Source organism: Lepus europaeus, chromosome 7 (genome assembly GCF_033115175.1).
Source record: "Lepus europaeus isolate LE1 chromosome 7, mLepTim1.pri, whole genome shotgun sequence".
Taxonomy (NCBI): Eukaryota; Metazoa; Chordata; class Mammalia; order Lagomorpha; family Leporidae; genus Lepus; species Lepus europaeus.
The window spans coordinates 124,418,275-124,446,152 of NC_084833.1; the positions used below are offsets into that span (position 1 = coordinate 124,418,275).

The 27,878-nt window shown below is 40.4% G+C and overlaps 1 protein-coding gene across 1 annotated transcript in view; it reads left to right on the forward strand.

Annotated features, from left to right (window-relative positions):
* The window catches only part of LOC133763990 (beta-galactosidase-1-like protein 3), a 73,875-nt gene that overhangs the window by 14,180 nt on the left and 31,817 nt on the right, over window positions 1–27,878 (forward strand). The window contains exons 4-10 of the mRNA XM_062197655.1: window positions 3,097–3,165; window positions 3,792–3,887; window positions 5,125–5,233; window positions 7,827–7,919; window positions 13,942–14,023; window positions 14,910–14,974; window positions 26,687–26,771. Coding sequence (XP_062053639.1) covers window positions 3,097–3,165; window positions 3,792–3,887; window positions 5,125–5,233; window positions 7,827–7,919; window positions 13,942–14,023; window positions 14,910–14,974; window positions 26,687–26,771 — 599 coding nt within the window. The remainder of the gene's footprint in view (window positions 1–3,096; window positions 3,166–3,791; window positions 3,888–5,124; window positions 5,234–7,826; window positions 7,920–13,941; window positions 14,024–14,909; window positions 14,975–26,686; window positions 26,772–27,878) is intronic.

Below are 27,878 nucleotides of genomic sequence, written 5' to 3' on the forward strand. Positions count from 1 at the left end.
AGCACCAAGAGCCACAGTCCCAGAGCTGCAAGAGCTGCCGGAGCTCTAAGACATGGAAAGGACTGCCCCTTGTCCCAAGAGGCATGCAAGGGTGCTGCTGGTGCTTGTACTCTGACCACCCAGAACCCTGTTCTAAGACAGGCAGAAGGGGACTTTCTCTGAGACCAGGACTGGTCTCTGGTTTTAGCTGCTGCTGGCACTAATTCCCAAGAATGACTGCACAGAGTAAAGAAGTACAACTTGTGCCCAGCAGTCCCTTAGCTGTGGGATGCAGCGGGAGCTGCTCTCTGCCCTTTGATATGCCCTGACTCTGGCAGCTTCTGGTGGTGTAGAGGTTGCTTACTGTGTCCTGAAACAGGACGGATTTGGCAGTGACTGTGATCCAGCAGCTCAGGTCTGGGGCAGTGCTGTTACGTGAACCCCACTCTGCTTTCTAGACTGGATCTAAAGCCAGTGAGGACTGTGGAATTGTCCTCTCATCAGGGCTGCTGTCTGCAGTGATGGTGGAAGTCATGGAGCCTTCCATTTTCCTTTCCTGGCAAGGTGGCGCTCCTGTTGTTCGGGAGCCTGACACGAGCTTTGGTCAGCTTTGTTCCTCCCTCTATGCTGGCTTCCAAGCCCCTCATATTTAGGCTTATAGTCACTTATTTACTCCAACTGTGTATTTTCAAATAGCTTCTCTCTCTTTTTTTTTAACAGGCAGAGTGGATAGTGAGAGAGAGAGACAGAGAGAAAGGTCTTCCTTTTTGCTGTTGGTTCACCCTCCAATGGCCGCTGCGGCCGGCGCATCTCGCTGATCCGAAGCCAGGAGCCGGATGCTTCTCCTGGTCTCCCATGCAGGTGCAGAGCCCAAGGACTTGGGCCATCCTCCACTGCCTTCCAGGGCCATAGCAGAGAGCTGGCCTGGAAGAGGGGCAACCGGGATAGAATCCAGCACCCAGACCGGGACTAGAACCCGGTGTGCCAGCGCCGCAAGGCGAAGGATTAGCCTGTTAAGCCACGGCGCCGGCCTCAAATAGCTTCTCTTCAAGCTCACTCATTCTTTCTTCTGTTTCATCTAGTCTACTAGTGATGCCTTCTATCATCCTTCTAATTTCACTTCATGCACTTTTCAGTTTCAGGATTTCTGTCTGATTTTGTTTAATTACTTATACCTCTCTATAAAATCTGTTAGAGTATTGGGTTACTTCTGTGTTCTCTTGAATTTCATTAAAACAGCTAGTTTGTAATCTTCTTTGAGTATTTGAAAAGTTCAATGCCTAGATGGGTGGTTTTTGGCACCTTATTTTGCTCTGCAGGGGAGGGCATTTATCCCCTGGAAGTTCTCGATGCTTGTTGGTATATGACATTATGTGTTCACCAAATTGTGGTTACCTTTCCAGAAGTTCTTGGCAGGCTTTTATTTTCTCTGAGGCTAAGAATAATTTTGTTATTTTAGTAGTAGATAGCACCTTAAGTATAAGTTTCCCCCAGGTCCTATGTTGATTTTTTTCCCGTTTTCAATCTTAAATATTCCTTTTAAGCTCAATTTTTCTCTCAGTCTGAAGTTGGAGTTTCCTTCAGAATAAACTAGGGAAGTGCCTAAAATGGCATAGTCTATCCCTCCAAGCCTCTTCTTATGGCTGGGGTAGGCTTAGCCTCTTAGTCCAGTGTCCACGAATGCTGCAATGCTCGTTCAAACCTGGAGTCCACAGTTCTCTAAGACTAGTGCAGCCTGGTGGTAGGTTCTAAGCCAACTCAGATATGGTCTATCTGCCTCTGAGGTTGAGTAGCTGTCCAGTGCTTCTCCTACAAGCCACTGGTGATATTGACTAGGATATAACTGACTAACTGGGTCCACCGAACTCCACTTGGCACTGAAGCAGGTCCAGAGGCTTTGTCCTGAGCACTGGCCTGGGGACAGGAACCTTTAGGATCTGCTCAATATTAGATTTTACCACTTTGGCACTGAGTCCCAAAGTAGTCTTATGATTGCTTGCTGTCTGCCTAAGTGTGGAGGAGGGGTGATAGAGGATCCCCTCAGTCATTGAGACATATAATAGGTGGGGCATACCTTGGTCTTATAGTCACTGGGCCCTGTGAAATTTTGGGGGTGCATACCAGGCCCACATGCTGAAACAAGTTTGTCCCACCAGGGCACAGATCTCTGCCTGATAATTGGGGTGCATTTGGCGACTGTACACAAGCACTTTCCTGTGTTTAGGGGCCATTAGCCTCTGCCCAGTTTTGGAAGTTTCCAGCCCAGCGTTGAGTCCCAAGATACAATCTGGTGGCTTCTTACTGCTTGCCTAAGTTTGGTAGAGGGTAATAAAGGCAGCCCTCTAGCTTCTTAGACTCTTAGACTACAGCATTTTAGGTCACATCTGGATCCCACAATCACTGGGCTCCATGAATCCGAGGGGTGTATGTCAGGCCTGCCTGAAGCTTGTGTTGACACCTGCCAGATGAGCCCATCCTATCAGAGCAGAGGTGTCTGTCTGATCCCAGGACAAGTCTAGAGGATCATTGTGTAAGCACTGGTCTGATCACGAGGTTTCAGTACAGCAGTGGGTCAGGCTCTGAATCCAAGGTAGGGTCTTAAGTTCCTTCTTCTGCCCTCGCCCACAGCAGCTGGAGCCTTGCTCAGCATTCTGTTGCTAGTTGGGGGATGGGTGGAGAATAATGCCTGGCAATGTAGGGTTCAAATACTCTGCAAGTGTGGGCCTGGGAAGCAGGGTCCAACTTTAAATGTTATCAGAGTGGTTCCGGAACTGAACTTCAATTTCCTCTCCCTCTCCTAAGCAGGAAGTGTATCTCTTCATGATGCACTTCTTGGAGCTGGGCAAAAGGAGATACAGGCGATTCTTTCATTCCTACTTGCTTCTGTGTGATCTTGGGAAATCATTATACTGAAATGAGACACTGATCTCATCTACCTTCCATTGTAAAGCTGACTTGGTAAACAGATAGCTGTGCACACTGGTGTTTCTGGAGAGAGGTGGTCACCGGAGTGTACTACTCAGCTGCCATGTTGGTTCTTACACCCATGTACTGACTAGAAATTTTTAGGAAAGAACAAAAACGAGTCTTAGGCTTCTTCCCTCTTATGTCTTCCAGATACATTCCCTGGAACCTCCATGAGCCAGAAACAGGCAAATTTGACTTTTCTGGGAACCTGGACCTGAAGTATGTGATGTTGCTGCTTCTGTGAGCTGGTCTGGGGGGCGGGGTGGGGAGGAGGCAGAGAGATGGTTGCATGGGGAAGATTAGCAGTGTAGCAGTGTGCTACCTCTCCTTTGAAAGCCAGAGAGGGATAGGGCTAGAGTCTCTTATCAGCAACATGTAAGAGGTTTTGCTTCACAGACACAACCTGTCTTCCAGGAGGGATGGGCCTGCAGATTCCACACTTGGCACTGCAGCCCAGAGGGGGCAAAGATCCTGGGTGTGACCTACCACTGCAATGGGGCTCAAAATCATGGGATGGGGCATATGCTACCCATTAGGTTCAGGTTCAATGCTATAGCTCTGTGTTACCTGCCAGAGGTGGTTCCTCCTCAGGCTCCCAGAAAGGAAGATTGCAAGACTAGGAATTGGAGAAAATCCAGCTCACAAGTCCTCTGGCCTCTGATCTGCTATATGAATGCCCTATTCTGCTAGGGGTGGTGTTGAGCCTTCCCTCACTCCAGTGTCTGTGGTGGAGAAAGTGTGGGGAAGAGACACAGCTCTTCCACCCTGGGGTGCATGTAGACTCCCTTCCACCTGGCCTCTGCCCTGGACGCATGCCCAGTGCTGAGGGGGTTTTACCTCCACAGGACCTTTGTGATGATGGCAGGGGAGATCGGGCTGTGGGTGATTCTACGTGCAGGTCCCTACATCTGTGCTGAGATCGACCTTGGGGGCTTGCCCAGGTAAGCTCGCTCCTGGCACCAGAGTTGTGGTTTAGTAAACTATTTTGCTTTACCAAAAGTAAAAGTTCAGCCTAGTAATGATGAGAGCAACCTTCACTGCCTGAGCATGTGTGTCTAGCATTGACTGTGGGCTTTACTTGTGCCCTCTCATCTGCCATCTGAGAGCTGTGGCCAGGGGATGGTTTCATTGCTATCCCCATTGCACAGGAGTGGAGATGGTTGTCCTGGTTCATGAGCTTGTGGCCTTGCCAGGGTCTGAGGGGAGGAGGAGGGGCAGGAGGCCCATCCTCATCTCTCTCTCCCCACAGGCAGGTGCTATGGCTACCTCTACTGTTTTCATGCACAGGAAGAAAGGACACGGAAGCTTTGGGGTCTGAACAGAAGGCCTAACCCCTCTGGTCTCTCTCTTATGCTGTTTCCAACTCCGCCACCCCCTGAGACTCGGCCCACTCCCTTCCTTCTCCCTTCCTTGGTCTTATTTGCTCATTTTTTATGTTGGTTCTCAGTCCAGATGTGTGAGGTTTGGGTGAGAATTTGAGAATCCTGTTCTTCACCTGTGTCATCAGATGGGATTCCTGGTTTCATTCTTGGCTCTGCCGTCAGATAAATACTTGTCCCCCTCAGATTCACATGAAAGCTTTGCTTTTCTGCACAATGGGCTCTTTCTCACATCCATCTCAAGAACACAAAAAGCCTGTGCCTGATGGAGATGGAATTTAGGGAAGTGCCTGTTCCCTGTGCTGGACAGCTGTGGAGCTGGTGACCAGGACAGTGGTGAAAACCCATAAACACTTAGTACTTAGGTCCTAAGGCAAATGGGACCCTGTCCCCCAAAGAATGGATGCTGTGGTCATGAAAAATGTTCTCAAAGAGCTGAAAAGACGGGTAAGCACAGTCAGAACATGGAAAAGACTCGTGAGACGTGGGCGTAGGAGTCCAGGCAGGCTCAGTCCCTCAGGCTGGCCACATGGATCTGAAAGATACTCTGGGTTGCAAGGTGCCTGGGAGATGGAGGTGGTGTTTTCCTGTAAATGCCACAAGTCTGGGAGTGGTCCAGGATACTCAGCTGGTGCAGATCCTTGCTAGACCCCTGGGTGCGGCAGGACTCTGAGTATGAGCTGTATGCCCAGAGGTGAAAGCTGATGTAGGGGGCTCTGAGGAGGGCCTGGAAGCCACGCTCAGTGGCCCCACCAATACTGTTCTGTCTATGCACTGAGCCTCCCTCTCCCACCCCCAGCCGTCTACTGCGAAGCCCCAAGGCCATACTGAGGACAACAGAGAAAAGTTTCATTGAAGCAGTGGACAGGTATTTTGATCATCTGGTTCCCAGAATGGCTCCTCTCCAGGTAAGGCCCAGTTTCCTTTTCTATCTTTCTCTCACTGCAGGAAACTAGCATGTTCTGACCTGACTGCTCTGTCACACCTGGATTCTGGACTATCTGCTAAGGACAGGAACTTTGACTTCTGTCCATTGTTCACCCAGGGTTCTGGAAGATCCACATCACACATCACAGGAACTGCACCAAGGGTTGTCTTGGGTATGATTGTGAGTTTAATACTCACTAATGCACTGATATGCATCCTTCCTGTCTTTGCTCTTTTTAAAAATTTCTTAAATATTTATTTATTGGGCTGGCACTGTGGCACAGCGGGTTAAAGCCCTGGCCTGAAGCGCTGGCATCCCATATGGGTGCTGGTTCTAGTCCTGGCTGCTCCTCTTTGGATCCAGATCTCTGCTGTGGCCTGGGAAAGCAGTAGAAGATGGCCCAAGTCCTTGGGCCCCTGCACCCACATGGGAGACTGGGAAGAAGCACCTGGCTCTTGGCTTCGGATCAGCACAGCTCTGGTCATTGCAGCCATCTGGGGAGTGAACCATCAGATGGAAGACCTCTCTCTGTGTGTCTCTACCTCTCTCTGTAACTCTACTTTCAAATAAATAAAATAAATCTTAAAAACTATTTATTTATTTGGAAGAGTTACACAGAGAGACAAGGAGAGGCAGAGAGAGAGAGAGAGAGAGAGGTCTTCCAGCTGCTGATTCACTCCCTAATTGGCTGCATTGGCCGGAGCTGGGCCGATACAAAGCCAAGGGCCAGGAGCTTCCTCCCTGTCTTTCCATGCAGGTGCAGGGCCCCAAGGACTTGGGCCATCGTCTACTGCTTTTCCAGACCATAGCAGAGAGCTGGCTTGGAAGTGGAGCAGCCAGGACTTGAACCGGTGCCCATATGAGATGCTGGAACTGCAGGCAGTGGCTTTACCTGCTCTGTCACAATGCCAACCGCTTTCTTTGTGCTTATGTCACCTTTGTGGTTTTATAATTAATGCAAGCTTTGTAAATGGGTTCTGAAGGTAGCAAAGAGTGGATGGTGAAAGTCAAATCTCCCTTCTCACCTGAACCATAGCTACATTGTTATCTGTGCAGCACACACCCAATTTGCTTAGGAAATTTTTCAGGAAATCCCTTGTACATATAGTCCAATTATAGAGCTATGCTAGTAGGCACTGCATTAAGAATCATAATGTTTACTGTGCATCAGACACAGGCTGTCCCTGGCAGTCAAGAGAAGGGACAGAACAAGGTTTTGAGCAGGCAGGGAGGTCCAAAGAATGTTTTCCAGAAAGCAACTCTTAGCAGTCACCTGAAGGCTGGACAGGAGTCTCAGTAGAGGAGAATCAGCAGATGGGAAGAGATGGAATGAGGAGTGTGAAGACCAGAAGTCCAGCATGCCTGGGGCAGAATGAGGAGGAAAACTGGGCAAATACGGCTTGTAAAGGAACCTACAAACATGTTCATTCTCCCCGTTCCCCTTCAGAGTGCCATCCCTTTGCCTGAAGTAGCACATCCCCTTTGTCATTGGCATCTTTGCTATGGGCAATGGGGTTCACTGGATGCTGTGTTGGAAGTACAGAGAACAGATCTCAGCTCATTTTGCTGTCAGTGTCCATAGGCTCCAAGGAGAAAGAATTACGCTGACATTGGAAGGACCCTAAAAGGCTAAACCCAAGTGACTGAAGTTGTGCTTTAGGTTTAACACAAGCTTTCAGTGTTGGTAGTATAGGGTGGAGGTTTTATTAACATAGGTTGAGGGATGATCAAAATGTGAGAAAGCAGAGAACATGCAAGCAGATACCTGGTGATTTTCTTAGGAAGATACAGTGAGAACCCCTTGGCACATTCTAGAGATCTCTAACTCATTGCTCTCTAATGCAAACATCCTGAATCAGTGTCCTTGATGATGGAGGTCACTAAAGGAAGGGAGAGGTGAAAGGCTCAGCAGTTAGCGGAGCTGTGCCAAGAGCAACGTTCCTGAGTAGGTGGAAGTAGTGGGACCTGGCACTCATGGGTGACATCATCTTTGAGAGAGCGGGGAAGAAGGATGTCTCTGTCACTTGTTGTCTCGATCCATTTTATTTGGCTACAATAAGATCCCTAAGGTTGAGTAGTTGATAGATAATGGCAGCTTATTTGGCTCAGTTTTGAAGAAGCCCCAGAGCCTGGTGCTGGCATCTGCCCAGACCATTTGTGATGACCACCCCCATGAGCTTGTCCAAATTCATTCCCAGACTCCACCTCCAAATTCCACTACCGCAGGACTTGGAGGCTGTTTGCAACACAGGAGAATTTGCATACTAATTAAACTCTTGCAGGTGGGAATGTAGGTAGGATGGGCAGGAAGCAAGTGAGTTTTGGGTTCGAAGGCTCATATTCAAGTGGTTACTTGAAAAACAGAGGGAGTCTGTGGCAGCCCTTATCTCTAGAGCACTAGGGACAGAGGACTCCTGCTGCATCCTATTACCCAGGAGGAGACAGGGGTCAGACTCTAAGGGGCATTGGGTCCAACTATCCAAACCAACTGTTATCTCCTCCAGTGATCCTAAAAACTTTAGCATTTGCCCCTGGTAGCCTCATTCTCAAACCCCCATGCGCTTGTCTTTCAGTTCCACCAGGGAGGCCCTGTCATTGCAGTGCAAGTGGAAAATGAATATGGTTCATTTAATAGGGATAAGCGGTACATGTCTTATCTTTACCAGGTAAGAATGCTTGGTGTGTATCCATATTTACATGTTTCCTTCCTCAATCTATCTCTTTCCAGCATTTGTTTATGATTTCTTTCTGTACAGGTCACTTTGCATTAACAAGATATTTAAGTTCAAGTTGAATTTCTCTGTGAATTGGCAACATAGGATAATCAAGATGTACTTAACTTTTTGATGAGAGAAAGCATGGTTTAAAAATAATCCTTCATTTCTGTTTGTTATCTCTATCCAAATCCTATCCTTATATGACCCACTATTTTTATTAAAGTTAGATATTGGTGAATGTACATTTATAGGAAGTAGTGTTTCAATGACATGATGATGATAGTTTGAAGTTTTTTGTCAGTGTTCATATCCCATCGTCTGATCTGTTTGCTCCTCCATTGAAAGATAGCTTGGCTCAGGCAATAATTTCCATCCTGTCTGCTGTCTCATCCAGTGGTACACCTCCCTGTCTATGAATTCCCACGTTCTGGGACCAATGAGGTTCCAGTCTCACTGTAGCCCTGATCAGGGTATCGGGTGGTACACCTCCCTGTCTATGAATTCCCACGTTCTGGGACCAATGAGGTTCCAGTCTCACTGTAGCCCTGATCAGGGTATCGGGTGGTACACCTCCCTGTCTATGAATTCCCACGTTCTGGGACCAATGAGGTTCCAGTCTCACTGGAGACCTGATCAGGGTATCGGGTGGTACACCTCCCTGTCTATGAATTCCCACGTTCTGGGACCAATGAGGTTCCAGTCTCACTGGAGACCTGATCAGGGTACCAGGCAGGATGAGGGGGCATCACGATCCATTCTGACCCATCAGACTGCCATGTTAACTCAGCTGTGTGTCTAAGAGGACCTTGGGTGAAAGGCCCAGATAGAATGGGGGTCAAGAAGAGTGGGGAAGCACATCTCCATGGAGGAGATGGCTCCTGCTCGCAGCTGTACCTTGTGGACTTGGACAAGGTCTGTGAGGAATTCCTCTCCCACACTTCTCTCAGGCCGGCACAAATGCTTCAACCAGTCAAGTTGGCTACCATTAGTTTTGTTATTTAGTATTTGCTACTTGACTACACTCCCAGACTCAAATATGTATAGCTAGAAGAATAGAAGAGACATACCAAGAGGAGAGCCTGTCCCTTTCACCATCCATCTGTTTCCTATACCTTTAGTAAATTTCATTTTTGGGGTAATCCTCCATATATATATATATATATACACACACACAATGGAATATTTTCAGCTATGAAAAACAATAAAGTTCATTTTCAGCCAAAACTATATAACTGGGGAACATCATGTTGAGTGCAATATGCCAGCCCCAGAAATACAAATGTAGCATATTCTTCCTTATATGTGGGAGCTAAAATTTAAAAAATAAAAAATAAAGAGAAAGGAGAGCAATGTCTGTGTGTATCAGTGTTGCTGTCAAGTATAGTTTTGTAAAACTTTGTTGTATAACTTTGTCAAACCAGTGGTTAAGAACATTGTACTACCATAGTTCTAATGGTCTATGATTACTTTCAAATTTACGTATATTGGTGAAATGGTCATTTTTCTGTTCAATCATTGTTTATAGCTGTTGTCTATATTTCTACTAAACTAGGGTCTTCTTGCTTTTTACTTGTTAAACATCTTATTCAGTGAAGTATTAAGCCTTTTTTACTGTAATGTAAATTTAAAATATGTTATCTCAAAAACTAAAAAACAAAGAAATGGAGGTGGATGGAGTGTGGGAGGGGATGGAGGAGGGGGAAGGAAGGAGGGAGGGAGAGACTATCACTATGTTCTTAGAATTGTATCTATGAGCAATATTTTTTTTTCATTTATTAAACTTTTATTTAATGAATATAAATTTCCAAAGTACAGCTTATGGGTTACAATGGCTTCCCCCCTCCCATAACTTCCCTCCCGCCCGCAACCCTCCCCTTTCCCGCTCCCTCTCCCCTTCCATTCACATCAAGATTCATTTTCAATTCTCTTTATATACAGACAATCAGTTTAGTATATGTTAGGTAAAGATTACAACAGTTTGCCCCCATATAGCAATATTTTTAAAAAGATTTTGTTTATTTATTTGAGAAGTGGAGTTATAGACAGTGAGAGGAAGATACAGAGAGAAAGGTCTTCCTTCTGTTGGTTCACTCCCCAAATGGCCACAACAGCTGGAGCTGTGCTGATCAGAAGCCAGGAGCCAGGTGCTTCTTTCCAGTCTCCCGTGCGGGTGCAGGGGCCCAAGGACTTGGGCCACCTTCTACTGCTTTCCCAGGCCACAGCAGAGATCTGGATCCAAAGAGGAGCAGCCAGGACTAGAACCGGCGCTCATATGGGATGCTGGTGCTGCAGGCAGAGGATTAACCTACTACACCATGGCACCGGCCCCAACAAGCAATATTGAATCTGCTAAAAGCTAGTTAAAAATTAAAATAAAATACTACATACTTCACACCAAAAATAAAACTTGAGTGCATATAACAGTAACCCTTTCCCTTCTCCAAGTTGTGGTGAGATTCCTTTCTCAGGGGTTCAGGCAGAACCTACTATTTGTGAAGCTGTTCTCTGTTCCTTCTTAGAGCCCATGGCTTCAGCCTCTCTCTTTAAGAATGAAATGCTTCCCACTTCTCTTTCTTTATTTCTGTTAATTATATCTTCCTTCAAGGTGTTCCCTGATAAATTAATGTCTTTTTCCCTGGAGAATTTTTTTAAAAATTTTATTTATTTATTTTTTTGAAAGGCAGAGTGGACAGTGAGAGAGAGACAGAGAGAAAGGTCTTCCTTTTTTTCCGTTGGTTCAACCCCTAATGGCCGCTGTGGCCGGTGCGCTGTGGCCGGCACACCACGCTGATCCGAAGCCGGGAGCCAGGTACTTCTCCTGGTCTCCCATACGGGTGCAGGGCCCAAGCACTTGGGCCATCCTCCACTGCACTCCCAGGCCACAGCAGAGAGCTGTCCTGGAAGAGGGGCAACTGGGACAGAATCTGGCACCTCGACTGGGACTAGAACCCGGTGTGCTGGTGCCGCAAGGCGGAGGATTAGCCTATTGAGCCACGGTGCTGGCTGCCCTTGTATTAGTTGGCTTGCTTACTCTGACAAAACCTACTTGTCGAGTAAGGAGGTTTATTTTGATTCATGGTTCAGTCTAAGATCAGGCATGCCCCATTTATTTGGCTGTCTAATGAGACCAGTACATCGTTATGGTCTCATGATGAGCCAGGGAGCAGACAGAGTGGCTCAGTTCAACTCAATCTGTTATAGCCTAATTCCCATGAGAGCTGGCTTCTTCATTCACCTCCCACTAATCCCACTTATTAGAAATCAGACTTGGATCAAATTTCTATGCTTTTAGTATCATGAACTTAAGATTTTGAGATGTAACTGTATAAGGTCAGGAGACATAATATATCCAAGTAGTATCATTTAACCTCTGGCTCCCCCAAACCTAAGTCCTTACATACAATATGTAATCCTCTCATCCCCAATAGTTTCATAATCCTACCTCAGCTGAACATTAATTTAGAAGACTGAAACTCAAGTCAGACTACTCCAGCTGCAAGCCTCTAAAAATACAAGTTCCATACTTCCAGAATACAGTGGTGGGACAAGCATAGGCTGTATATTTCTGTTTCAGAAGGGGATAACAAGCAAGTAGAGAGGATTAATTGGACCAAAACAAGACTCAAACTCATGAGGACCAGTATTTATGTTTCTGCTTCCAGAGAGGGCCTGAGGACTTGGGAGGCTGTGCCCTTACAGCTTTCTTGGTTATATCCCATGCTTTAGTTATCACCAGTTGAAGTCTTGTGTTTGTTGCTCCACTAGCTGTTTCACTGGTGGACATCTCTGTGTCAGCTTCAATCCCACATTTCTGCTTGGCATTGCCTCACTGTGGGTTCTCTGCTGTGGTTCTGTCCCTGTGATGGTCTCTGCCTGAGCTCCCAGGTTGTCTGCGACATCCTTTAACATAAACGAAAGATCTCTGTGAGTGAGATCCCAGTGGAAAGAATGGGCCATCAAAGAAGGAGATATCTTTCTCTGAAGGGAGGAGAGAACTTCCACTTTGACTATGGCCTTGTCTAAATAAGATCAGAGTTGGTGAACTCAAGAGGCTTCTATAGCCTTGGCAGCTCATGACAAGAGCCTCGGGTGATTACTGACATCATAAATAAGAGTGTCAATTGTTAAATCAACAATGGGAGTCACTGTGCGCTTACTCCCCATGTAGGATCTCTGTCCTTAATGTGTTGTACTATGTGAATTAACAGGAAAACTACTACTCAAACAGTACTCTATACTTTGTATGTCTGTGTGGGTGCGGTCTGTTGAAATCTTTATTTAGTATATACTAAGTTGATTTTCTGTATATAGAGATAATTGAAAATGAATGTTGATGAAGAATGGAATGGGAGAGGGAGTGGGAGATGGGATGGTTGCGGGTGGGAGGGAGGTTATGGGGGGAAAAGCCACTATAAACCAAAAGTTGTACTTTGGAAATTTATATTTATTAAATAAAAGTTGAAAAAAATAAAGGTGGAGGATTCCATGCATCCATAGTTCTGTTGGTCTTTGCCAACATGGTGGCTCTCTGAAGCTACAAGCTGGTAATCTGCACCTTTCCTGTGTAGGCATATGTTGCTGGTTGCTTTACCTTCTTGAGGTGCTCACATCAGGTTCACTCCCATAGCTTCACTAGACAGCAGCCCATTAGGGGCTCCATGCAGAATCTCTAACTTTGCAGCACAACTCTGCCTGGTTTTCCCATATTTCCTTTGGGATCTTGGAGGAAGTGCCATGACCCCAGCACCCTTGCATTCTGCATGCTTGCAAAAGCAGCATGATGTGGGTGATGCTAAAGTCTTCCTCCAGGATAAGTTATGTCTGTACCCACTTGAAGCAGGACTACAGTAGCCTCAGAGCACTTTGCTGGGAAAGAAGGACGTGCCAGGGCTCTTTCCTGAAAGGAATTTTCCCTGGAAGATCTTTGAAACAAATTAGCAAACAAAATCACAAATCTCCTAGACACCTGTGGGATCTTTTTCTCTCATTGCGTTGCCTATTATTACACTGCTCCCTCTTACCTGTGCTACTTTCTTTAGCAAGAGATTTCTTTACTGCAAAATCCTATCCAGAACATTCCTTCCTTTGCTCTTTCTCTGCATGAACAGTAAAATTTCCAAGTGTTTCCACTCACTTCAAGTGTTTCTGCTCATTTTTGCTTCTAATTCTCACAGTAATTTTTACTGATAGCAGCCAGGAAAATCAATGGTGCAGCCTGAGTACCTTGCTGCCTTCAATTCTCTCTGACCAAAAACACCAGTGCATCATTTTAAGGTTCAGCCTCCCACAAAATATCAGCACCTGGGAACAGACAGTTTCTCAGCCACAGTATCGAAAAGACTGTCTTTTAGTGCAATAAAAAAATCCCATATTTTAAGATATAGTTATAGTAATTATCCCACCCCTAAATATAAAATTTTCTGTATTAGTTTTTTATTAGTACAATGAAATACCTAAGACAAGCTACTTAAGAAGGAAGGAGTTTTATCTTGGCTAATAGTTTTGGAAATCCATATTTCAAGATCGCGAAGGCTGTATTGCTTCAGTCATCTGGTGAAGGCTCAGGGTGACAATGGCACAGAACATGTATTGGAAGGACCACATGGTGACCCAGGAAGCAGAGAGAGTGGCTGGGCCTAGCTAATGCTATTACACTAACGGTCTCCTGAGAAATACTTCCCAAGGGCACACAACTCATGATGTAAGGACCTATCCCTAGGTTCACCTCTTAGACACCATAATTGAATTAAATTTTAATCCTCTTGGTACCCTCCACATTATGTCTTGGAGTTGAACTATCTGTGTGAGTTCAGGAGCCACATCCTCTTCAAATCACAGCAGTCACACTCTGAATTCTCCAGCTGATATCAGCCCATTTGAACCCAGCTGTGTAATTTCCCCATTTATTTGTATCTTCTTCTTCCCCTGGGAACAAGGGAAAGGAGCTCATTTTGTTCAATTTTCTCAACAGGCTCTGATAAAAAGAGGGATTGTGGAGCTGATCCTGACCTCTGATAACGAGAACGAAGTGCTGCAAGGCTCCACTGAAGGAGGTACAAGTACAGCGCTATGTAAAGGGAGAACTAAGGCTCTTATCCAACTGATGCGAAGCTTGAACAGTCAAGCGGCTCTCCAATGCCTGTTTTATGTTATGTGCCATTGAAATGGACACCAGAGATGTGATACTACAATAGACGAGGATCAAGATTGTAGCTAAGAGTTCATTGTTGCACCAGCACTATGGCTTTTCACTGCTGCTATCATTTTTAACAGAGCACAACAGAGGTCCTTGTCCCTAGTACATTTTCACATCTTTCATGTTTTCTATTAGTCTTAGCTCTGGGCATGCTTAGCGTGCTGACCATCCCCCCTAAGCTAGTGGGGAGACTGGAAGATAGGTATATAAAGAATACTGCCTAGCAAAGCCCAAGTCTAGGGATCCTACAGTGTTGACATTCAGTACATCCCAGAGAATGAAATAGCTGGACAATTCAGCACAGTATCAGAATGTGACAATAATTAGGGAAATAGTCGATGTCTGAGCAGGCAGATGTGTCTGGAGGAACATCTGCCAGGTAACCCTTTCAAAGACCAGCTGTTGCAGTGAACTGCTGTTTTCCTGCTCAGTGGCCACTTCCCACAATGGCATAGTTCACAGGAGAGCTGCATACAGTCTGGGTTCTAATCAAGTCAGCTGGTCTCCTGGTCTGTGCTGTGGTCCTGTGCTGATGTTAACTGTCTTTTTCACTAAGATGAGTGTCCCTGCGAGTATGTAGGGGAGAATGTTTACGAAGCAGTGAACGGAGGACTACAAGCAGTATCTCACTATAGTTACTTCTTAGATGCTGCCCTCTCCTCCGGTGTGCAGGCTTGTCCTCCACCCATTCCCTGATGGCACTTTTAACAATGACTCAGCAGAGCTCTTTATTCTCTCTCCAGCATTTGCCACCGTAAATCTGAAAGAAATTAAGAAGGATTCTTTTAATCAGCTTCATCAAGTGCAGGTAAGTCATTTAAGAAAAGAGTGGTGTACTTTTCCTGTCCTGATCCCCCTAGCATGTGCATCTGGTGTTCAGTGAAGACAGAAAGTTTGGGATGAAGACTGCAACTCTTCACCCTGGTTTCTCCCGTGTTCTTAGTCATGTTGGGAGTGTGTTTTACTTTTGGGGGATGAAGAGGACATTCCGCTCTTGTTGTCTATGCTCATGGATTGCAGGGTGGAAAATATGTGGGGAGGGAGTGGGGCTTATTTGAAGTCAAGATGAGAGAGAGATGATTATCTTTTTCCTGTGTGAGCACAGGGCTCAGAAATATTTAATACTTAATGTCTGGTAAATTTCACCAGGGAAAATATGGATCTGAAGTTTTCTTTTTTAAAGATTTTTTAAAATAGAATTTTAATTTTGCTAGTACATTTGGGGTATTTCAGGTTATATCTTCTTGACTCTGTTTTAGTAGTTTGTATTTTTCAAGGGCTTATTCTTTTTTATTTTTTATTTTTATTTTTTAACTTTTATTTAATGAATATAAATTTCCAAAGTACAGCTTATGGATTACAATAGCTCCCCCCCCCATAACTTCCCTCCCACCTGCAACCCTCCCCTTTCCTGCTCCCTCTCTCAAGGGCTTATTCTATTCCTTCTATTTTATTTCATTTTTGAACATAATATGATAGAAAACATGTAATACCTGTCTTTATGTCATCTCTGACTTGTTTTACATAACATACTGATTTCCAATTCCACCCATTTTAAAATTGCAAATATTAGGATTTTTTTTTGGCAGAGTAATATGCCTTCATATATATTTATATATATTCATCACATTTATCCACTGATGGACATCTTGGTTGATTCTAAAATATCTTTGCTATTGTGAATTGTTCTGCAATAAGCACCAGGGTACAGGCATCTCTTTCATATAGAGCCTTCATTTCCTTGGGATATGGTCCCAGAAGTGGAAAAGCTGGGTCACCTGATACTTCTATTGTTAGTTTTTTTGAGGAACTTCTATACTGTTTTCCGAAATGGCTGCACTAATTTGCATTCTCACCAACAGTGTATTGGCATTCCATTTTCTCCACAATTTCATCAGATTTTTTTTGTCTTTCTGATAAACAGCCATTCTAACTGGAGGGATGATGCTGCATTGCAGTTTTTATTTGCATTTCCTTGACAGATAGCAATACCAGGATTTTTAAAATTTGTTTGTTGGCTATTTGTTTTTCTTCTTTTTGGAAAAAAAATGTCTTTTTAAATCCTTTGCTCAATTTTAAACCTGGTAGTTTGTTTGTTTTTTTTTTTAAATTTCAAGACCCTTATATGAGTATTAACATTTTATCATATGCTTAGTTTCAAATACTTTCTCCCATTCTTTAGTTTTCTCTTCACTTTGTTGATTGTTTCCTTTGGTTGCAGAAGCTCCTTAGTCTGATAAAATCCCATATGTGTATTTTTGCTTTTATTTTTCATGCTCTTGTGGTGTTATAAAACAATCATTGCCTATGCCAATGTGCTAAAGCATTTCCCCAATCTTCTTTTTTTAAAGATTTATTTACTTATTTATTTGAAAAGCAGAGGTAGAGAGAGAGGCAGAGAGAGAGAGAGGAAGAGAGAGAGAGATTTTCCATCTGTTGGTTCACTCCCCAGATGGCCTCAATGGCCAGCACTGGGCCCATCCAAAGCCAGGAGCCAGGAGCTTCTTCTGGGTCTTCTATGTGGGTGCGGGAACTGAAGGACTTGGGCCATCTTCCACTGCTTTCCCAGGCACATTAGCAGGGAGCTGGGTTGGAAGTGGAGCAGCCAGGAATTGAACCGGTGCCTTTTGCCCATATAGAATGCCAGCACTTCAGGCTGCAGCTTTACCTGCTACACTACAGTGCCACCCCTCCCCCCAGTTTTCTTCTTGTGGTTTCAAAGTTTCAAGTCTTTTTTTTAAAAGATTTTTATATATTTATTTGAAAGTCAGAGTTACACACACAGAGAGAAGGAGAGGCAGAGAAAGAGAGAGAGAGAGAGGTCTTCCATCCACTGGTTCCGAAGGCAGGAGCCAGGTGCTTCTTCCAGGTCTCCCACACGAGTGCAGGGACCCAAGCACTTTGAAGGCCATAGCAGAGAGCTGGATTGGAAATGGAACAGCTGGGACTAGAACTGGAACCGAGTATGGGATGCTGGCACTGCAGGCAGAGGATTAACCTACTGTGCCATGGCGCCGGTCCCCAGATCATTTTTTTTTTTGACAGGCAGAGTTAGACAGTGAGAGAGAGAGAGTCAGTTATAGACAGTGAGAGGGAGACAGAGAGAAAGGTTGGTTCACTCCCCTAATGGCTGCTATGGCCTGCGCTGCACCAAACCGAAGCCAGGAGCCGGGTGCTTCCTCCCAGTCTCCCATGCGGGTGCAGGGACCTAAGCACTTGGGCCATCCTCCGCTGCCCTCTTGGGCCACAGCAGAGAGCTGGACTGTAAGAGGAGCAACTGGGAACAGTACCTGGCGCCCCAACTGGGACTAGAACCCGGGGTGCTGGTGCTGCAGGCAGAGGATTAGCCAAGTGAGCCACGGCGCTGGCCCACAGATCATTCTAATTCTGTGAAGAATGTCATTGGTATTTTCATGGATGATTGCATTGAGTCTATAAATAATTTTGGGTAATATGGACATTTTTATAATATGTATTCTTATTATATTTATTCTTACAACCCATGAACATGGGAAGTATTTCCATTTATTTCTTCTTCATCAATTTTAAAAAGTAGTGTTATTTAATTTTTATTGTAGAGGTCCTCACATCTCTGGTTAAATTTATCCCAAGGCATTAAATGTTTTAGCTCTTGTGGATGAGATTTCTCTTGCAAGTATTTTATTACTGAGATTGTTGTTCAGGTATAAAATGCTACTTATTTATGTGTGTTATTTTATATCCTGCAAATCTGCTGAATTTGCTTATTCATTTTAATATTCTCTTTGTGGAATCTTAATTTCTCTATGTATGGAATCATAACATCTGCAAACAGGGATAATTTGATCTCTTCCATTTTCATTTGTATGTATTTTATTTCTTTCTTTTACCTAATGGCTCTGGCTAAATTTCCAGAACTATATTAAATAATAGCAGTGAGAGTGGAATCTTCATCTAGTTCCAGATCTTAGTGGGGGGTGCTTTCAACTTTCTCTCATTCAATGCCATCTTGTCTGTGGGTTTGTCATACAAAGGCTTTCATGTGTTGAGGTATGTCTCTTCTACAACTAGTTTATTTAATGCTTTTTTTAAACCATAAATGAATTCTTCATTTTGTTAAATTTTTATCCACATCTATTAAAATAATCATGTCACTTTTGTCCGTCATTGTGTTGATGTGATGTATCAGGTTTACTGATCTGTGTGTTGAACCATCCCTACGTCTCTGGCATAAATCCAACACAGTGTGACTCTTCTGATGTGCTGTTGGACTCAGTTTGGTACAATATTTTGTTGAGAATTTTTCATCTGTGTTCCTCAGTACAGTTTTCTTTTTTGCTTCGTGCTTGTCTGATTTGGGGATCAAGATAGAATGAGTTTGGAGGGGTTCCCTTCCTTTCAGGTTTGGGAGTAGTTTGAGAATAATTGGTATTAGTTTTTTCTTAAAAGTTCAATAGACTTCAGCACTGAACCATCTGGTTCTGGATTTTTCTCTTCAGGAGACTCTTTATTACTGATTCACTCGTCTTTAGTTGATTTTTCAGGTTTTCTAAGTCTTCATTCATTTTTAGTAAGATAAGTATTTCCAGAGCCTATCCATTTCTTCTAAATTCTCCAAATTATTGGCCTATAATAGTTTTTAATGGCTTCTACTGAGTGTTTTATTTTGAAGTGTCATTTTTAATATTTACTCCCTTTTCTACTCTTATTGATTTGAGTCTTCTCTCTTTTCTTAATCAAGCTAACAATTAGACAATTTTGTTTATATTTTCACAGAACCAATTTTCAGTTTCTTAATCCTTTGTATTGCTTTTAATATTATTTCAATTTTTGGACAAAGGTGTTTTTTGCTGAAAACTTTCCTCTTAATATTGCTTTTGCAATATAACATATGTTATATATTTGTGATTGAACTTTTATTATTTATTAATGCTATTATACTGGAGTAGTCGGGACTTGAATTGGACCCATATGGAATGCTGGCACTGTAGTCAGCAGCTTTACCTGTTATGCCACAGCGCCAGAACCTATATGATCTTTTTTTTTAACTTTTATTTAATGAATATAAATTTCCAATGTACAGCTTATGGATTACAATCGCTTCCCCCTCCCATAACTTCCCTCCCACCCGCAACCCTCCCCTCTCCCGCTCCCTCTCCCTTTCCATTCACATCAAGATTCATTTTCAATTCTCTTTATATACAGAAGATCAATTTAGTATATATAAAGTAAAGATTTCAACAGTTTGCACCCACATAGAAACAAAGTGAAACATACTGTTTGAATACTAGTTATAGCATTAAATCAAAATGTACAGCACATTAAGGACAGAGATCCCACATGAGGAGCAAGTGCACAGTGACTCCTGTTGTTGACCCAACAAATTGACAGTCTAGTTTATGGTGCCAGTAACCACCCTAGGCTGTCATCGATTTCATTTTTTTTTTTTACCACTTGTAGTATTCCATGGTGTCCATATCCCATAATTTCTTTTTCCAGGCTTCAGTTGATGGGCATTTGCACTGATTCCATGTCTTTGCTACTGTGAATTGAATGGCAATAAACATGGGGGGGGGGGGTACAGATACCTCTTTCATATGCTGATTTCATTTCCCTTGAGTAAGTTCCTAGGAGTGGGATGGCTGGGTCATATGATAGGTCTATATTCAGATTTCTGAGGCATCTCCATTCTGTGTTCCATAGTGTCCTTGCCAGTTTGCCTTCCCACCAGCAGTGGATCAGGGTACCTTTTCCCCCACATCCTTGCCAGCATTTGTTGTTTGTTGATTTCTGTATGTAAGCTATTCTAACAGGGAAGAGGTGACACCTCATTGTGGTTTTGATTTGCATTTCCCTGACTGCAAGAGATCACGAAGGTTTTTTCATATCTGCTGGCCCTTTGGATTTCCTCTTTTGAAAAATGTCTGTTTAAGTCCTTTACCCATTTCTTGACTGGGTTGTTTGTTTTGCTGTTATTGAATTTCTTAATCTCTTTACATATTCAGGCTATTAAGCTTTTATCATTTGTGTACTTTGAGAATAATTTCTCCTATCAGTTGCCTCTTCATTTTATTGAGTGTTTTTTTTTTTTTTTTTTTTTTTTAGGTACAGAAGCTTCTCAATTTGATGTAATCCCATTTGTCAATTTTGGCTTTGATTGCCTGTGCATCTGAGGTCTTTTCCAGTAACTCTTTGCCTGGGCCAATGTTTTTAAGGGTTTCCCCAATGTTCTCTAGTAATTTGATGGTGTTTGTGTCGTCGATTTAGATCTTTAGTCCATTTGAGTAGATTTTTGTGTAAGGTATAAGGTAAGGGTCTTCCTTCATACTTCTACATGTGGAGATCCAGTCTTCCTAGCACCATTTGTTGAGGAGACCGCATTTGCACCAGGGGTTGATTTTAGCTCCTGTGTCAAAAGATAAGTTGGTTGTAGGTGCTTGATTTCTGGTGGTTCTATTCTTTTTCTTTGGTCTGTCCATCTGTTTTTATACCAGTACCAGGTTCTTAACTGCCCTGTAGTATGTCTTGAAATCTGATATTGTGATGCCTCCAGCTTTATTTTTGTTATATAAGATTGCTTTATCTATTCGAGGGCTCTTGTGCCTCTAGATGAATTTCAGCATCATTTTTCCAGTATCTGAGAAGAATGTCTTTGGAATTTTGATTGTTATTGCACTGATTCTGTAAATTGGTTTTGGAAGAATGGACATTTTGATGATACTGCTTCTTCCAATCCATGAGCATAGAAGATTTTTTCATTTTTTTGTATCTTATTCTATTTATTTCTTTAATGTTTTATAATTCTCATCATAGAGATCTTTGACAACTTTGGTTAAATTTACTCCAAAGTATTTGATTTTTTTTGTACATATTGTGAATGGGATTGATCCTTAGAAGTTCTTTCTCAGCCATGGCATTGTCTGTGTATACAAAGGCTGTTGATTTTTGTACATTGACTTTATATCCTGCTACTTTGCCAAACTCTTCTCTGAGTTCTAATAGTCTCTTGGTGGAGTCTTTTGGATCCCCTGTATATAGAATCATGTCATCTGCAAATAGGGACAGTTTGACTTCTTATTTCCCAATTTGTATCCCTTTGATTTCTTTTTCTTGTATAATGGCTCTGGCTAAAACTTGCAGGACTATATTGGATAGCAATGGTGAGAATGGGCATCCTTGTCTGTTTCTGGGTGTCAGTGGGAATGCTTCCAACTTTTCCCCATTCAATAGGATTCTGGCTGTGGATTTACATAAATTGTCTTAATTGTGTTGAGGAATGTTCCTTCTATACCCAAATTGGTTAGAGTTTTTATCATGAAAGAGTTTTGTATTTTATCAACTGCTTTCTCTGTGATAATATATATATAATATATAATTATATAGAATACATAAAATATTATATATGTTATATAATACAATATATAATACAATATATAATACATGTATAATATATAATATAAATATATAATATAAACATATAATTACAATTTATATTATATATTTATATATTTTATAATATATAATATATATCTAATATATAATATATAAAAATATGTAATATATTATATACATAATATAATTATATATAATAGTATATAATATATGTTATATTATATACTATATAATATAAATTATATAACATATAATATACAATACATATTAATATATTATATAATATATACTATATTATATAATTTATAATATATTATGTAATATGCATTATATAATCTATTATAATATATGAATATATAATATAATACTATTACAATATTATATTTTATTGTATTATTGACATATTATAATATTTTATATTATAATATAATATATATTATATATTATATATAAAATATATATAATATAATATAATATATAATATATAATATATATTGTATATAATATATAATATAATATATTATATATTATTAATATATTACAATTATGTATTATATTATATTACACATTATACATTATATTATTATAAATATATTAATACATTATAATATTATAATACTATAATATATAGATATATAATATATAAATATATAAATATATAAAAATATATAAATATATAATATATAATTATTGTGATAATCATGTGATTTTCATTCAGCAGTTTATTAATGTGATTTTTTGCATTGATTGATTTGCAAATGTTTATCCATAGGGATAAATCCTAGTTGGTCTGGGTGAGTGATCTTTCTGATGTGTTGTTGTGTTCTATTGGGTAGTATTTTTTGAGGACTTTTGTGTCGATGTCTATTAGGGAAATTGGTCTGTAGTTCTTTTTCTCTATTGATCTTTTTCAGGTTTAGGAATTAAGGTGATGCTGGCTTCAGAGAAAGAATTTGGGAGGGTTCTCTCGTTTTCAATTACTTTGAATAACTTGAGAAGAATTGGAGTTAGTTCTTTAAATGTCTGGTAGAATTCAGCAGTGAAGCCATCTGGTCCTGGGCTTTTGTTGTTGTTGTTGGGAGGGTCTTTATATTAATTCAGTTTCCATCTTGGTTATGGATCTGTTTAGGTTTTCTATGTCTTCATGGTTCAATTTAGGTAGGTTGTATGTGTCCATGGATCTATCCATTTTTTTTCTGGGTTTCCCAGTTTGTTGGCATACAGCTCCTCATAGTAATTTCTGATGATGTTCTTTATTTCAGTGGTGCCTGTTGTTACATTTCCTTTTCATCTCTAATTTTATTGATTTGGGTCTTCCCTGTACTTTTTTTTTGTTAGTTGGGCCAATGGTGTGTCAATTTTGTTTAATTTTTCAAAAAATCAGCTGTTCATTTTGCTGATCTTTTGTATATTTTTGGTTTCAAATTTGTTGAGTTCTTCTCTAGTTTTAATTATTTCTTTTCTCCTACTAGTTTTAGGTTTTGTTTCCTTTTGATTTTCTAGATCCTTGAGATGCATGTATACCTCATTTCTTTGATGCTTTTCCAATTTCTTGATGTAGGCCCCAACTTCTATAAAAATTCCTTTTAACACTGCTTCTACTGTATTCCATAGTATTTGGGATATAATGTTATATTGTCATCTTCTTTTGTTTTCATTTCTCTTTTGATTTCTTCTGTGACCCACTGTTCATTCAGATGCATTTAGTTCAGTCTCCATGTATTTGCATTTATTTTATAGATCTCTGAGTTGCTGATTTCCTGCTTCATTCCATTGTGATCCTAGAAAATGCATGGTAGAATTTCAATTTTTTTGAATTTGCTGAGACTAGCTCAATGCCTAATATGTGGTTTATTCTAGAGAAAGTTCTATGCACTGGATAGAAGAATGCCCTTTCTTGTCTCTTTAACAGTTTTTGAGTTAAAATCTATTTTGTATGATATTAGGATTGCTACACCTGCTGGTTTTTGCTTTCTATTAGCATAGAATAACTTTTTCCATCCTTTCACTTTCAGTCTGTATGTATCTTTGGGTGTGAAGTGTGATTCTTATGGGCAGCAAATAAATGGGTCTTGTTTTTTAATCCGTTCAGGCTATATCTTTTAATTGATGATTTTAGGCCATTTACATTCAAGTTTACTATTGATAATTTATTTGAACCCTTAATATACTTGCACCAGAGTCTGAGGACAGATACTAAACACATTTTTATTACAACACAAACACAAATAAATTCTCAAGTTTAAGAACTGCCATTGTGATGTAATCAATGATAAGGTCATAAAACACTATAAACAATCATGCTATTAAACAATCATGATATTAAAATAAATGGTGATTTCATAAACTAATAGCATACTGCCATAATTGTGATGTCACAAAAACCATTGTACTATATTAAACAATTGAGGGCATAAAATTGCTATTGTGATTTCATAAATACAATTGTGATATTGACATCTATTGTGATGTCATAATACCATTGCAATGTCATCTTTTTGATATCATAAACCACCAATATTATGTAATAATTGGGATATTCTAAAAATCATTGGGATGTCATAATCTATTCTGATGCCATAAAATCAATTGTGATATAAAAGCAACAGTTGTGAAGTCATGAATCTATCAATTTGATATCATAATACAATTGTGTTCCAAATCAATTATGATGTCGTAAAACCATTATAATGTCATAAACCAATATTGTGATACAATAAACCTACCATTGGGAGGTTAAATTCCAATCTTTGTGATGTAATAAATGTAATTGCAATGCCATAAGTCATGGTTGTCAATTCAAAATAAACCATGATACCATAAACCAATATCATTAAAACATAAGTCCACCATGGGGTTTTCACGAATCGAACAATGTCTCTTCACAACCAATTGTGATGTCATAAACTTCAGAAGGATGTATAATTCAATTGTGACATCATGAAAACCATTATGCTATCCTAAACAATTTTATAACACTGTGATATTTTTAAAAAATTGGAATGTCAAAATCAAACATGGCATCACATAAATATTGTGGTGTTGTAAAGCAATCAGTGTTATTTCAGAATCATGATTTCATAATCATGTTTCTGATTCATAATCAATTTGGATATGATAAACCACCATTGTTATAAGCCAATGATGTGAAAGCATAATCAAACCACTGTGACATAATAAAATGACCATTTTAATGGCATAATCAATTGTGATGCCATATACCATCATGCCGTCAAACAATTTTTATGTCAAAATCAATGGTGATATCATAAATCAACAGTGTTCTCATATGCAATTGTGATGTAAATCATCAAAGTGATGTCATAAAATAGTATTGTGATATCGCAATCAATTCTAAGGTTCTAAAAACATTGTAATGTCCAAATCTATTGAAATGTACAAATCCATCATTGTGATGTCATTATCAGTTGTAATGTTAAAAACATAATTATGATATTACAAACCAATATTTATGCCGTAAAAAAAAAATAAGTAACAAATTTGCCCTGCCAATTTTCTGTAAACATTCTTGTTTATTGCTTTGGATTTCTTTTATACTTTTCTTAGGTGACTTTCTGCTTTCACATTATTTCACAATGAAGGCTACTTTTCTGCCTTTATCTGTGTAATACATCACTAGGCATCATTTGTGAGGCTGGGTGAATGGTAACAAATTCTTTGAATTTCTGTTCGTTATGGAAGGTCTTTATTTCCTTTATCCATAAATGAGAGCTTTACAGAGTACAGTATTCTGGGTTGACAGCATTTTTCTTTTGAGACTTGGACTATCTCTCTTCATTCTTTCTTAGCCTGTAGGGTTTCTGATGAGAAATCAGCTGTGAGTCTAATTGGACATCCTCTGAGGGATAATCTGACATTTCTCTTATGCACATTTTAAAATCTTTCCTTTATATTTTACTGTTGAAAGTTTGGCTACAATGCATCATGGTGAATCATGGTGAAGATCTTTTTTGATCATCTCTATTAGGACTGCTGCCCCTTTCTTTCTCAAAATTTGTGAATTTTTCTGTTACTATTCCTCTAAATAGTCCTTCTAATGCATCTTTTCTTTTCACAGCTTCAGGAACTCCTAAAACCCATATGCTAGGTCATTTGATAGTATCCTGTACATTTCCAACATTGTTTTTAGTTTTTCTAATTTCTTTTTTGTCTGGGTAAGGTATTTCCAAAGATTTGTCTTCTGGCTGGGATATTATTTTTTTCTGCCTCACCAACTCTGTTGTTAAGGTTTTCCACTGTATTTTTTTATTTGACTTAGTGAATTATTTCTAGTATTTCAATTTGGTTTGTTTTCAAAATATCAATCTCCCAGGAAAAATCCAAGTCATGTAAGGATTTCTTTAACTCATGAATTTGCTTCTCACTGCTTCGGAGTTCTTTTGAATTCCCTTTCAGGCATTTCATCAATCTCTTCATCTTCACATTCTAATATTGAAATATTGTTGTGTTCCTTTGAGGGAGTCATGTTTTCTTTCTCACTCTTGTGTCTTGTATTTCTGCATTTATTTTTAAGCATTTGTGGAAATAGTTTTTGGTTTTCTCCCCTGTTGGGTTTTATCTTTGATCAATGCCTCTGTGCCTTAGTGGAGTGTCTTCTCCTTCAGTGATTTTCTAGAGTTGTGTTCTGGTTGGTGCTAAGGTACTCTGGTCAGTGCTAAAGGGTGGGGCGAGAATCTAGGGTGACACCAAATTTGAGCATGGTAAATATCTATTTTCAGCAGGATTTGGGTGCTGGTTTTGTCCCCTGAGACACAAGAGACCTTTATGCCTCAGTCTCCACATAAGAATTACAGTCAGGTTTCTGTGTATTCAAACCTGATTCCACGATGGCCGAGGATAGTACAAGTAGAATCATGCGTGCTGCTATCCATATGCAGCAGGGAGGCACATGAATCTAGAAGGAATCAGTAGACAGAGGTGAAATATAGGATCCAAAGCTATGTATGGCGGCAAAGATGTAATTGGGGAGAGGGAAGTGAAGAAGTGTGGATCAAAAAGGAAACCTCTGAATTGGACAAAAATGTAGCATGCATGGGATCCACAAGTTCTCATCTGCTGTATTTAGTGCTTATGGTTTCTCTCTCTTTTTTTGTTGTTAAACTTAGTGCTTGATTTTATTTGTTTCTAGGGAAATAAGCCCATTCTGATTATGGAATACTGGGTTGGTTGGTACAGCAAATGGGGAGATGAACAAAGGTTTCCGAAAGTATCTGGTAAGGATTTTGCCATGTCCTACACCGTGTAGAGTTAGCCCCGAGTCTTAGGTTATTTATACAAGTCTCTGCTAATAATTCACATATACTTATTTACCTTCTGTTAATTATAGGCACTCAGCTAGGCCTTGAATATTTATATGGTGAATACAAATTACATTATTCCTACCCTGCATATAGCTTATAATTTAGAGGAGGTGGAAGATAATTAAAATGTAAAACAACAATATCTAGTTCTACATGTGACAGGTGCTTTGAAGTAATAAACAGGTGTTATGGAAAAGATAAGATAAATCTGCACAGACAAAGCAAGGCAGTCATGGAAAGTTCAAGGAAAAGTTGACTTATCTAAAGAAGGTGGTGGATTGGCTAAGTCTCACTTATGTCTACAGCACCATTTGTAAAAACAATACCAATACCAATGCAAACATCAATAATCAACCAATAATGACACTATTACCAGCAACAAAAATGATGCCAGGTAACATAATACCACTACCAAGAATAATAGCATCAACCACAATATAACAAACAACAACAGTGAAAACAATAACCTCAGTACCAATAATAATATCAACAACAATAACAACACCACAGGGTGCAACATTACACCAATTCAAATGACACAACAAAAATGTCGATAAGGATATTACCATCAAAAATTACAACACCAACAGACATAGCAATAACAGCAACACCTATACCAAGAACAAAGCACTATTACAACAAAACACAAAAATAACAAAAATAAGAGCAAGTACAATATCATCACTGCTACTATCAATAATAGCACTAATAACACTACCATTGAACACAATAGTACCAACTACAGTAACACCACAATTATAACAACTGAGCAATGGCTTTGTGGTCAATTCTATGTCAGGCATTGTGCCTTGTTTCTTCCATAGAGCATCTCATTAATTATTTTTTTCTTCAATCTTGTGAGGTACTAGGAACATACATTTAACAGACTAGGAGGCAGAGGCTTTGAGTGAGAAAGTAGATTTCTTAATGTCATAGTCACAGAAATAGTAGAAAGTTCAGCCAGGATTAACTCTCACATCTAACTGACTTTTTTTTTTATTTGGCAGGTAGAATTATAGA